Here is a 14,556-nt window from a genome sequence, read left to right as displayed (position 1 = left end):
ACAAGTCCCAGCATGAACGTGGATCTGATGACCCAAACGGGTTAGCCACTCTATAATAACATTTCCTAACACTACTTTGGTGAGTAACATTAAAGTATACAATCCATTAACCTTTACTTTACTGGGTGTTTCTGGGTGTTTCTCTTAAAGGGTACCTCTCAGCAAATAAACTTTTGATATATTTTAGATTAATGAATGTTGAATAACTTTCCAATAGCGTGTTAATGAAAAATATGCTTCTTTCTATTGTATTTTTCCCTTTCAGTCCTGTCAGCAAGCATTTCTGACTCATGCTAGAGTCCTAAACACTCAGAGCTGCCAGCCTGCTTTGTTCACAGCCAAACAAGCTGTGAACAAAGCAGGCTGGCAGCTCTGAGTGTTCTCCTTTGTGAACAAAGCTGACTGGCAGCTCGTAGTGTTTAGGACTCCAGCATGAGTCTGAAATGCTTGCTGCCAGGACTGGTAGGGAGACCCCTAGTGGTCATTTCTTCAAAGTGGAAAATTAAATAGAAAGAAGCATATTTTTTAATAACATGCAATTGTAAAGTTATTCAGCATACATTAATCTATAATATATCAAAAGTTTTTTTTGATGAGAGGTACCCTTTAAGACCCCCTGCTAACCATGAATGAATTGATAGGAGATACATTTAAGGGGCTGGAATGCCTCCTTTGGGAAGCCATACACTTATTTGCCCGACAGCTATATCGCCCAATTGGCCTGTTGGCTGAAAAGTTCAAGGTTTTTGCTAGCACTTGGAATGTTTTTGAGCATTTTTTGACTTTTTTCACAGAACTTTCATGTATTTTTTTCTTGTAACAACCAATTACAGCAGTTTTAGTTCATTCTGCTTTATTTGTCCATAGCCACCAGCCAGTAGAGCTAATATTTCAAATGTGTTTGTTGCCGATAGAAACAAATCAGCATTGCTTTTGTTTGATATTTTAGTTTGTTGCCCATAGCAACCAATTAGCACCAGTTTCACTTCGTTTTTCATTTGTTGCCCATAGCAACCAGAGCGTTTTTATTTCATTTGTTGCCCATACAAACTGAACAATGCTGCTTTTATTTCATATTCTTAATTTGTCGCCTATAGCAACCAATAAACACTGCTTTATTGGATATTCTGGTCCGTCGCCCATAGCAACCAATCACAGCGCTGCTTGCCTTTTTCAAGAGCGGAATGTGAAATGAAAGTAGCACCGTGATTGGTTGCTCCGGTCAACAAACTAAACTATGAAATAAGAGCTGCGCTGATTGGTTGCTGTGGGCCTCACGGGGTGTTTCCTTTATCTCTCTAGCTCTCCTATTGTGTGTAAGTGAAAAGTGCTCTTTTAGACCAGTAGTCAGCAGTCTCGCACGATACGGTCGCGCACGGGATAACCGCGACTTTCCTGCGACAACTACAAGCGCTTAGCTAACCGCCTCCAATTCCCGCCTCTCGCCTCAGCAAGCGCGCAGGCGCAGGAACGGCTGCCTGGTCGTGAGACGCCGAGTGACGTCAGGGCAGCGGTGGGCGGTTCCTCGGAGGAGCTGTTCTCCGTCACTCCCGGAGCGGGCTGCAGTAGTCTGGAGGGAGCGTACCGGGGAGGCCGGGGCTGACCTTCCCTCCTCCTCCCTCACCTTCACGGATACTCCGTGTCTATACGTCCGGTGTTTGGCAGGTAAGGCGCCGCTGCTCGTCGCTTCTCGGGAAATGTCGCTGGTTCCCCTTTCTTTGGGGCCTGTTCAACATGGCTCCCGGTACCGGCTCGCTGGCCTATCGTAGTGCGTGATTCCCGCCGGCGGAGGACGACGTTTATTCTGGGTTGGGGGATTAATACCGGGTGACCTGACACCTGCGCCCTCCCGCCATTACCCGTTACACCTTTATCGGCCGACCTGGTTGTATCAGAGATTATCGTTCTAAAAAGGCAAACTGCTCTTTAATGAGAAGACATGGTGCTTAAGTGATGGGGAAGAAGGGGCCCTGCATTGTGTCTTAACAGTGACGAGCTATGAGGGTCCCTTTGTTCCGGTGGTCGATGGGGGTCTCAGCTGTTGCAAAACTACAGCTCCCAGTATTCCTCCTTGACGACCTGGGGGGGGGGGGGGGGGGGGTCTTCAATCTGTGACCTCCATTTCAGGTAAACCTGGTTGCCATTGGTTACACACTGACAAATACAATGTCGCAGTTTTGTTGTTTGCATTCCATTGAGGCAACATCTTTATAAACAGTGATCCTCCTCCGGGCATGCTGGGAGTTGTAGTTTTGCATCAGTTTAAGGACCACTGGTATAAAGAATAGATTCTCTGATTTGTGTCGGTGAATAGAAACCTTTTTATTGTATGTATTGGTAGTGGATAACTAATGACAATCAGTGGGAGAGAGAAGGGTGTCAGTCACTCTTTGCATTCACTGACAGCAAGCAAAGATCCTACAGTGGTTAGGCTACCTAGATCAGTGTTTCCCAACCAGGGTGCCTCCAGCTGTGGCCAAACTACAACTCCCAGCATGCCCAGACAGCCAAAGGCTGTCTGGGCATGCTGGGAGTTGTAGTTTGGCCACAGCTGGAGGCACCCTGGTTGGGAAACACTGACCTAAATACTTGATTCTGTTTCATTGCCCAGTGAAGTTCAGCTCATTATGCCAAGTTTATGTAGACAAGACTGTCTGCATTCACTGACAGCAATCAAAGATCTTACGATGATTAGCCTACCTATGCACTTTAGTTTATAAGTGTATCAAAACTCTTGTACCAAGTCGCAGATGGTATTGCATTCACTGACAACAAGCAGAGATCTTACAATAATTCGGCAACCTATATTGTACAGGGATATCCCAGCTCATTACCATGTATCAAAGCCCTCTCTTCTATCAAGTCATAGATGCCCAATGACAATCAGTGGGAGAAATATGGGGGTCTCTGACTGATTGCATTCACTGACAGTAAGCACAGATCCTACAGTGGTTAGGCTACCTATATACTTGATTCTGTTTCATTGCCCAGTGATGTCCAACTCATTACTGTATAAAAACCCTCCCTTATACCAAGTCATTGATGTGGGCAAGACTGTTTGCATTCACTGACTGCAAGCAAAGATCCTACAATGGCTAGGCAACCTATATACTTCGGTTATATTGCATAGTGATGTCCAGCTGATAAGTCTATCAGAGCCCTATCTTGTCTACAACCATGAATTGCCTTGTTACAACTGTTTGCGTTCGCTGACCACAAGCAGAGATCTTATAGTGCTTAGGCTACCAGTTTATTTATGTCCCAGCCCATTACATTGTATCAAAGGAGTCTCTTATATCAAGTCATTGATGCAGACAAGAGTGACTGTATTCACTGACAGCAAGCAAGTAGCCTAAAATTCTTAGTCTACAAACTTAATTTCATTCATTGTACAGCAGTGGTCTCAAACTGTGACCCTCCAGATGTTGCAAAACTTAAACTCCCATGCCTGGAGTTGAAGTTTTGCAACATCTGGAGGGTCACAGTTTGAGACCACTGCTGTACAGTGATGCTCTCTCTATTACAGTGGTCTCCAAGCTGTGGACCTCCACGTGCTGCTAAACTACCATTGGCGCTCCAGGCATGCTGGGAGTTGCAACATGTGGAGGTCCACAGTTTGGGGCCCACTGCTCTATTGTAACATGAATGTAGACAACCGTTTGCATTCACTGACAACAAGCAAAGATCTTTACAGTGGTAAAGGAAGAATATATAGAGAAGTAACTTTTGCTTGTACAATAATACTAATCTGAAAAGTGTATCAGACCTCCCTATTTTAACAAGCTGAGGCTGCGTTCACACGGCCGTCAAGACCTGTCCCGTTCTTTTCCCGTCCAAAAAAAAAAAAATGGACAATAACATATGCAAACAGATGTTATATGTTTGGATCCGTTATTGTTCAGTTAATAAACCAAAAAAAATATTTTTTGATTTGTTCTGAGCATGCCCAGAAGTCAAAACGGATCAAAAAAACGGATTGAAATAATGGATGCAAACGGATGGCATCAAAGGCTCATCTGTTTTCCATAGACTTCAATGTTGAATTTATTGTATCCGTTTTTTTTTCCGTTTTTTTTTTACGGAAGAAAAATACTGTGTGCCATTTTTTCTGCTGTCAAAAAAACGGAAATGAATGCAGGCGGGTACAAACAGATGTAAACGGATTGTAAAAAAAAAAATGCCATTGACATGAATGGGATTTTTTTAAAACCGTTTTTAATCCGTTTGCAGCCTGCAAGAACGGAACCGAAACGGGGATAAATAAAACTGGGACAGACGGCCGTGTGAACGCACCCTAAGTCATAGGTGTGGACATTGCTTTGTAGTCACTGACAACATGCAAAGATCTTAACAATGGTAACAAAAATAAATAAAAAGATATATATCATTTTTTTTTCCAATATAAATGTATACACTGTAATAAGGTGCACATATTTGTACTAAAAAATGCCAATACATGCTAAAATCTCTTACCATTGTTAAGACCTTTGCCTGTTGTCAGTCAATACAAACAGAATTGTCTACATCCATGACTCGACGCGTTACGAGAGGGATTTCGATAGATTATCAGCCAGATATTCACAAGAATGTACTTGCTTCAGCAAGCAGAGATCTTACAACATTTAGAACATTAAGGGGGAGATATATCAAGACCTGTCCAGAGGAAAAGTTGCCCATAGCAACCAATCAGATCGCTTCTTTCATTTTTAACAAGGCCTCTGCTAAATGAAAAGTGATCTGATTGGTTGTTATGGGCAACTTTTCCTTTGCACAGGTTTTGATCTCCCCCTAAGGGTTTAACTGTTCATTGTACAGTAGTCCCGGCTCATTCCAATGTATCAGTCTCCTATTATAGTCATGGATGTACATGTGACTGTTTGCATTAATGGGCAATTTATTCCAAAAACTGCACCACCATCTGTCCTCAGGTTGTGTGAGGTATTGCAGCTCAGTTCCATTGGGGTGATTGGAGCCAAGTTGTAATATCCCACAGATATCCAGGAGATATCCAGTGGTGAACAACTTATCCCCTATCCTAAGGATAGGGGATAAGTTGCAGATCGCGGGGAGTCCGACCGCTGGGCCCCCCTCAATCTCCTGTACGGGGCCCCGACAGCCCGCGGGAAGGGTGCATGTCGACCCCCGCACGAAGCTGCGGCCGACACGCCCCCCTCAATACAACTCTATGGCAGAGCCGGAGCGCTGCCTTCGTCAATCTCCGGCTCAGCCATAGCGATGTATTGAGGGGGCGTATCAGCCGCCGCTTCGTGCGGTGGTCGACACCCGATATCTGTCCGGAGAGCCTGGCCCCCGTACAGAGAGATCGTAGGGGGCCCCAGCGGTCGGACCCCCGCGATCTCAAACTTATCCCCTATCCTTAGGATAGGGGATAAGTTTTTCACCACTGGACTACCCCTTTAAGCTAGCAGAGATTGCCATGGTAGGAAAGTAAATTATTCACGGACAACAAGCAAAGATCCTTCAATGGTTAGGAAATAAAGTACATGGGTAACTTTTTATTGTACACTGATGCCTGGCTCATTATAATGTATCAAATCAAGGGATTAAGGTGTATAGATTACCTTTTATTCTGCAATGATTCAGCCTTGTCTATGTGTAAGGCAGTTTTTCCCAACCAGTGTGCCTCCAGCAGTTGCAAAACTACGACTCCCAGCATGCCTGGACAGCCAAAGGCTAAATAGCTGATAACTTATACCGGAATATCGGTTTACATGGTATATATACTTATATACATCACTGAGGTGTACAGCACATGGTATATATACTTGTATAGATCACTGAGGTGTACAGCAAAAACATAGTCCATGGTGTGTGTGTGTGTGTATATATATATATATATATATATATATCTCACTGAGGTGTTGAGCACATTGTAAATGGTATTCATATATACTTGTATTATATACATCACTGAAGCGTACAGCACATTGTACATGGTATATATACACTTATATACATCAGAGGTGTGCAGCACATTGGATAAATAGCCGATAACTTATACCGGAATATTGGTATAAGTTATCGGCTATCGGCCTTAACCTCCACAGAGTATCGGTATCGGCCCTAAAAAAACGATATAGGTCGATCCCTAATATATATATATATTTATATACATCACTGAGGTGTACAGCACATTGTACATGGTGTGTATATACTTATATACATCACTGAGGTGTACAGCACATTGTACATGGTGTATATATACTTATATACATCACTGAGGTGTACAGCACATTGTACATGGTGTGTATATACTTATATACATCACTGAGGTGTACAGCACATTGTACATGGTGTATATATCCTTATATACATCACTGAGGTGTACAGCACATTGTACATGGTGTGTATATACTTATATACATCACTGAGGTGTACAGCACATTGTACATGGTGTATATATACTTATATACATCACTGAGGTGTACAGCACATTGTACATGGTGTGTATATATTTATATACATCACTGAGGTGTACAGCACATTGTACATGGTGTGTATATATTTATATACATCACTGAGGTGTACAGCACATTGTACATGGTGTATATATACTTATATACATCACTGAGGTGTACAGCACATTGTACATGGTGTGTATATATTTATATACATCACTGAGGTGTACAGCACATTGTACATGGTGTGTATATACTTATATACATCACTGAGGTGTACAGCACATTGTACATGGTGTGTATATACTTATATACATCACTGAGGTGTACAGCACATTGTACATGGTGTGTATATACTTATATACATCACTGAGGTGTACAGCACATTGTACATGGTGTGTATATACTTATATACATCACTGAGGTGTACAGCACATTGTACATGGTGTATATATACTTATATACATCACTGAGGTGTACAGCACATTGTACATGGTGTGTATATATTTATATACATCACTGAGGTGTACAGCACATTGTACATGGTGTATGTATACTTATATACATCACTGAGGTGTACAGCACATTGTACATGGTATATATACTTATATACATCACTGAGGTGTACAGCACATTGTACATGGTGTATGTATACTTATATACATCACTGAGGTGTACAGCACATTGTACATGGTGTGTATATACTTATATACATCACTGAGGTGTACAGCACATTGTACATGGTGTGTATATATTTATATACATCACTGAGGTGTACAGCACATTGTACATGGTGTGTATATATTTATATACATCACTGAGGTGTACAGCACATTGTACATGGTGTATGTATACTTATATACATCACTGAGGTGTACAGCACATTGTACATGGTATATATACTTATATACATCACTGAGGTGTACATCACATTGTACATGGTGTATGTATACTTATATACATCACTGAGGTGTACAGCACATTGTACATGGTATATATACTTATATACATCACTGAGGTGTACAGCACATTGTACATGGTATACATATATACTTGTACATTATATGCTTCGATCTTAGTGCCTCATCATATGATTATGCGCTGATGGAATGAGTCACCCTCCCTGCCCTTTCAAGGGTTAATGAAGGACACCTCTCCCCCCCCCTCCCATAGTGTAAACACATTGTTTGGGTCAGGAGAGGATGGAGGGGGGAGGCTGCTGTACATTTACATTCCCCGATCCTGTCCCCCTCCCCCATCAGTACAAGGAGCTGATGCAATCTGACAGTGTGAAACGGGTTCTACAGCTCATCATTTGGAGACACTCCTCTCCCCCCCCTTGTGTCATCTGCGAGCAGCATCTCTCCGCCTCCTTCTGCTGGTCATCAGCAGCACCACCACCCCCTGTCCCTGGTGTACAGGAGGAGGGGCCGCATTGCCATCAGACATTTTGTATGTGTGTTATTCCCTGGCATGTTGAGTTCACGTGAGGTGAAAGCGAGGAATGAGGTACAGGAAAGGGGGATAGAACCCACTCATGATGGAGACGCAGCCATGTAGTTCCTGTCCTCTCTTGGTCATGCTGTACTACACGAATGTAGCAGCGTCTTTATGTAAATCATCCTAATGTGTTTTCTGTGTGAATTTTGCATGGGACTGCAGGTGAATTAGGACAGCTGTACAGTATTCTGTCATGCTAAATCTTCATGATTAGTGGTATGGCCAAATGCAGTGCATGCTAACCATGGTGCCTCCAGCTGTTCAAAACTACAACTCTCATCATGCTAAAGCATGCTTTGTCGATCATGGCATCATGAGCATTGTAGTTCTGCAGCAGCTGAAGTGTCGTAGGTTGGAATACACAGGACTAATGTTCAAAAAAAAAAAAGCAGTCTCCCGCAATGCCTCTGGCATGCACTGGGTGTGTGTGTGTAAGAGATATGTACCTTCCCCAAGTTGCAGCCGTTGGAGTAAAGTGTTGGGTCCTTGCATCAGGTTTATGAATAAGCCCTGAGGCCCCAGCTCTGGGGAATCCTACTGGGATAGTGGAAAACGCTCAGTTTGGCTGTCTGGGCATGCTGGGAGTTGGAGTCTTGCAACAGCTGAAGGCACACTTGTTGGAAAAACACTGAAATAGAGTCTTAAAGGGGTACTCCGGTGAAAACCTTTTTTCTTTTAAATCAACTGGTGGCAAAAAGTTAAACATATTTGTAAATTACTTCTATTAAAAAATCTTAATCCTTCCAGTACTTATTAGCTGCTGAATGCTACAGAGGAAATTTCTTTCTTTTTGGTACACTGATGACATCACGAGCACAGTGCTCTCTGCTGACATCTCTGTCCATTTTAGCAACCATACATAGCAGATGCATAGCAGATGTATGCTAAGGGTAGCATGGTGGCTCAGTGGTTAGCACTGCTGCCTTGCAGTGCTGGGGACTTGGGTTCAAATCCCACTAAGGACAACAATAAATAAAGCATTATTATTATTATGTCAGCAGAGAGAACGGTGTTCGTGATGTCATCAGAGAGCATTCCAAAAAGAAAATAATTTCCTCTGTAATATTCAGCAGCTAAGTACAGGAAGGATGAAGATTTTTTAATAGAAGTAATTTACAAATATGTTTAACTTTCTGCCACCAGTTGATTTAAAAGAAAAAAGGTTTTCACCGGAGTACCCCTTTAATACCTCACACCTCGTCTGAACATCCAATGAAGGACTTCAGCGACCCACCCATAGGACTGCAGAGTGAAATGTAGACAGCCAATGTGTCTATGCGGCATCCAAAGACGCCTTGGCCCAGACTTATCAATCTGCCTGAAACATAACAGCCAATCAGAGCCATTGGCTTTGCATTCACTCTGATCAACCTTTTTCCACCCCATGAAGCAACCTGCAATGTTATTTAAAAGAGAACTCCAGAATATAAAAATTGTCCCCCATACTGCCGGCAGAAAAAAAATAAAGATGTACATACCTTCGCTCCCCCCCCGGGGCCTCCGATAACCGGCTTCAGTCTCCGCCGCGATCCTCTTCCTGGTTGCCGGTGGTCGGCGAGTCATACTGCGCTCAGCCAATCACCGGCCGCAGCAAAGTCCCAACTCGGCAGTGTGAGAACGCCTCAAGACACAAAATCCTTCACTACATCGGCACCTACTGCCGGGGCCGAAAACGTCACACTGTCGCTCAGCCTATCGCTGGCCGAGCCGGGACTTCACTGCGGCCGGTGATTGGCTGAGCCCAGTGTGACTCGCCGACCACCGGCAACCAGGAAGAGGATTGCGGTGGAGACCGAAGGGAACAAAGGAAGGTATGTACATCTTTATTTACTGCCGGCAGTATGGGGGAAAATACTGTGGAACCGCCATAACTTACAAAAATACCGTGATACACATTTTTGGTCATACCGTCCATCTCTATGTACAATGGAATAGAGCAGCAGTGCTCATGTCTGACTCAATCCAATGAGGGGCAGTGGGGACTCTTGATCTCATGATTGGTGGGGGGTCCCAACAGTTGTAACCACTCCCAATGGGTCACCTATCCTGTGGATGTCATTTTGCGGGAAAACTCTATTAATATAGTTGTCACCATTATCACTTAGAGGAGAGTGGGTTCCCCAAAGCTACCAACATCATACACCAATCCTCTATCGTTTGGTTAGGGCAGTGTTTCCCAACCAGGGGGCCTCCAGCTGTTGCAAAACTACAACTTCCAGCATGCTCGGACATCCTTTGGCTGTCCGAGCATGTTGGGAGTTGTAATTTTGCAGCAGCTGGAGGCCTCCTGGTTGGGAAACACTGCATTAGGGCATACTAAAATATAATAAAGGCAAAATATACAGTGGTTTGGTATTTGGCATGTTTTGTTTGTACTTCTATAGGCTACTCCTATTGGATTTAAAAATAAGTAAATAAATAAAAAACAGAAAAATCATGTTAAAAATATTTATGCAATAATTTAAAGTTGTTGACAAAAGGTGTCAAGTAGCCCTTTCATATGTTAGGGTACGGTCTCTTGTAGAGCTATAAACTGCATGGGCTGGGTGTTCTCTGCAGTTTTTGTGACATCCAGTTTTGTAAGTAAATAGCACTGCCTTTCCTAAAAAAAAAAAAAATAGCGTAACCGTTGTTGCACAGCATAAGCATGTTTCTTGCATACCCTAAAGCTGTGTTCACATGACGGAAATGTATTTTCTGGGTAATAGAATGCAGCGCCACCTATAGGCTGAGAGTCACTGTAGGTGACATTTGGTTCATTTGTTATAAAGTAAAGTAATAGACATGCCATACATTTCACATGTTATACAGTTGTTTAGCTGCTTACGATCTCTCCCTATTCCCCTCCTGCATGCTCGGCTCTGCTGATTCTGAATGGGGCGAAAGCTGCTGACAGGTTTTTCTTGTGGCAGCTTATCTTCCTGAGAATTAAAGGATGGGGTATGTTGAAGTCCAATTTGGCTGACCATTTGCTTGTTGTGGCAGATTATCTACTTCCATTGTGTATGGCAGTCTTTGGCTGGATTGAGAGGGGAAAATTAGAAATCTGTACATTTATAGCGGTCTGGCGGCGGTGGTTATGTCACGACTTGGCGTCCGTCCATTGTTAGTCTTGTGGGTTCGTAATTACATGCTCTATTGATTTGTCCCACAACACACATTAGAGCAGTGTTTCCCAACCAGGGTGCCTCCAGCTGTTGCAAAACCACAACTCCCTGCATGCCCGGACAGCCGAAGGCTGTCAGGGCATGCTGAGAGTTGTAGTTTTGCAACAACTGGAGGTGCCCTGGTTGGGAAACAGTGGATTAGAGGTCACTTACCTGCACCATTGCTGTGGTGTGCAGTAACTGGTTGGATCAATGACAAGTTCCTGGTTTGTATGCTTATAGAACACATGGCTTACATAAGAACGGAGTGCAGATCCTATTTTTTTAGTGTGCAGATCTGTGACCTACATACAGGTTACTTGTGCTATTTTTACCTCCATAATTACATATAAGCTTTCTTTAGCTTTGCCCGTACCCTTGGCAGCTGATGGTTTCCTGGCATATTCTGCTTATCATGGGGGAGTTACAAAGCAACACGTGCGCTGGATGGACCATCATAACCCAACATTTTGCAATACTTCAACACTTAGGGCGTCCTGATGTCTGCTGTTAGTACCACACATGAAAGTAATGCTGCCCCCATTTCTGATCCATTATGTGCAGTTTCTGTGTAAATGTTGGAAAGGTATCATTGTAGCAGTATGCAGGACTTTTCAGCTTATTAATCTATTTTTTTTCTTCCCATACATATGCACACGATCTACAGCTGAGCATGCATGTTTTTTCATCCATTGAGGACAACCTCTTTATGGCTCTGTTCACACTGCATTATTTGAAAACATTTAGCATTCGCTCTGGGAAATCCCTAGCACACACAGCAAAGATACTCATAGGGTCCCATGTACTTGACGTCCAGGTGCCTGGAAAAGATGGACTGAAGACTGTCATCCCAGACTTTTCCAGACAACCGGGACTTTTTGGAAACTGAACTCATTTATGCAGACTAAAGCGTTCAACAGACCTGTGAGGTTCAACTTTGGGTGAACTTACTGTAAGTTTGCTCAACTAGTCATGAGTGTCGGCTGTGCTTTCCTTTACTGAGACGTACAATAAAGAAATGATATAGAATCAGTATGTGTATAATATATAGGCTTTGTTCAGCATTATATGTCATGTGTGCATTGGAGTTATGTTCTGAATGTATACCTCCGATGGAAGGAACAAAGTCTAACACTTACTGAATTTGCATGATACTCCTATAGACCCATCATATGTTTATATGCATGTTGGTAGTATATGTGCTTAGCCTTTCCTAATCCTCTATTAATTCTGTTTTCCAGGTCCTGCCATAGAGGTAACCCTTCTGTCAATGTGAAAAGAGCACATCTTCATGTGTGTCCACCTAGTAAGATGTATGTCGTCAGTCATGCCTGAGGAATGAGAAGTCTCTTGAAGACTAAATGTCAGCAATGGTAAATGATCTTCCTGGCATTGAAGTGTTTCACCAGATTCCTGGAATGAAGATCCCTTCCACCTTCTAAAGCAACATCCTACCAAAAATGCTTCATATTCTAGGGATGCCAACTACCTAGATTCATGCGCCCTATCTGTACAGCTGTGGATGGTTTACCATCAGAAGGCATCTTAAGCTCTTTTCCTGGCCCCCTTTCTGTCTTTGAAATGTCGATGCTTCGTGCTTTAGACCCAGTCCAGACATGGCTGGGGCAAGAGCTGGAGAAATGTGGTATTGATGCCATGATATACACTAGATATGTCTTAAGTCTTCTGCTGCATGACAGCTATGACTACGACCTTCAAGAACAGGTATGACGGCTGATGGTTTTTGTGGTTATTTTGTTCCCTTTTTTTTTTTTTTTGTTTTTTTTTTGTAGTTGTTGTATTCACTTAGGTGCTGTTCACATCGGTGTGACAATAAGCTTGACTAAGAGCTGGATCCCTCCCATGACAGACACTAACAAAGTATAATAGACACCATTGACTTCTAAAGGGAACCGCTGGGTTCCTTTGTGGTCTGTCAATTTGACAGGAAGAATAAGGCTGCATGCTGCACTATTATTCCTGTAAAATGTGACCAGATCTGTGACTGAGCCTCTAAAGCGAATGTAGACGGAGCCTAGCCTGCATAGTCGTTAAAGGAAACCTGTCATTCCTTTCATGCTCCCTGAACCACAAGTTACTGGGATGTTCCCTGATTGCTTCTACTTGCTGTGATGGCATTGATTTATCGATCTCTCTCTATACAAAAACAGGGAGATATCTATCAATAATGGGTGATCGGGCAGTGAAAAGCCACTGGAGGATCACCCTGATGACTCGTGGATCAGGCCGCATTAAAGTGATCATAGGTTCTCTTTAAAGTATTTAGACAACGCCAATATCTAAAACTAAATGACCACAATCTTTAACAAAGTGCAGCAGCCGTTCCAGAGAATCTATAAAACTATACTTCCCTCAGCTAGGTATTGTGATACCTTTCAGTGCAGTCATCTTTTCGTTGCAATTCCATGACAATGATTGAAAGAAGCATTGAGATTTGCATTGTCTGTGGTCACTTTTTTAGTCATTGGAGTTCGCTCTGTGATGAGACATTACTGCCTTATGCCATAAGGGTTTATCAAGACAAAAATTGGTCCATGATTTTGCTCTGTTCAGCAACACTAACAAGTTTTTCCATGGAGGTAATTATGTTATGTTATGTTACAGTAGGCTAGAATTGTATGGGTATATGTTAAAATTGTCCAGTAATACTCCAACCAATAAAAATGGTTACTGACCAGTGCCCACCATGGTTAACCCCCTTAAATTCTGATTAAAGAAGGGTTGGGGATCATGGCTTTAGTAGATGGTGCAATCTGTGCCTACACAATGCACAATTATGTCAAGTACAGTTATAACATTTCGCTGTAGTGTTAAGTGAGAGACTTAAAGGGGTAGTACATTATAAGATGGCTTATCCCCTATCTGCAGGATAAGTTTTAGATTACAGGGGGTCCGACTGCTGGCCCCCCCCCCCCCCCATGATCCCCTGCACGGCACCCTGGCTCTCCCATGCACTGAGCTGTGTTGACCGTCGCAAGAAGTGGAGGGCGACAAGTCCCCTCCATGCATCTCTTTAGGAGAGCTGGAGATAAGCGTTCATGTTTCTCCGGCTCTCTCAAAGAGATACATGGAGGGGATGTTTCAGCATCAGCTTCGTGCAGGGGGGGTTGAAACTCACAACGGTTGGACCCCCCCCCCCCCCCCTCAATCTAAAGCTTATCCCCCTGTCCTTTGGATAGAGAATACGTTTACCGGACTGCACTGGAGTATTTCTTTAATGGGATAACAGGGATGTGGAAATCCGATCGCCCGACGCCCGGGACATGCAGGGGGGGGGGGGGGGGGGGGGCGGGCAATCCACTGTAGAGAAAGCCGGAGGGCTTACCTCTGCTTCCCTGGTGTCTGTGGCTCTGTCATTGATAGAGCCTAGATGGACTAGGCTCTATCAACGGAGCGCAGAGCACACAGATCAATGGAGTTCAATTTAACTCTATTGATCTGTATGAGGAATCTAATGATTCCTCCTAAAA

The 14,556-nt window shown here is 43.3% G+C and overlaps 1 protein-coding gene across 2 annotated transcripts in view; it reads left to right on the top strand.

Moving 5' to 3' along the window:
• Positions 1–1,207: 1,207 nt before the first annotated feature.
• Positions 1,208–14,556, top strand: part of KIAA0232 (KIAA0232 ortholog) — a 39,762-nt gene continuing 26,413 nt past the window's right edge. The window contains exons 1-2 of one of the 2 annotated variants that reach the window (XM_056555083.1): positions 1,208–1,316; positions 12,307–12,790. In XM_056555083.1, the coding sequence (XP_056411058.1) occupies positions 12,563–12,790 (228 nt within the window). In that variant the 5' untranslated portion in view covers positions 1,208–1,316; positions 12,307–12,562. Of the gene's footprint in view, positions 1,317–1,365; positions 1,666–12,306; positions 12,791–14,556 lie in introns of those variants that run through there. The other variant, XM_056555082.1, reaches the window with a different exon arrangement.

Source organism: Hyla sarda, chromosome 1 (assembly GCF_029499605.1).
Source record: "Hyla sarda isolate aHylSar1 chromosome 1, aHylSar1.hap1, whole genome shotgun sequence".
NCBI lineage: Eukaryota > Metazoa > Chordata > Amphibia > Anura > Hylidae > Hyla > Hyla sarda.
The sequence above is the reverse complement of the archived record's forward strand: the minus strand, read 5'-3'. Positions and strand labels throughout refer to the sequence as shown.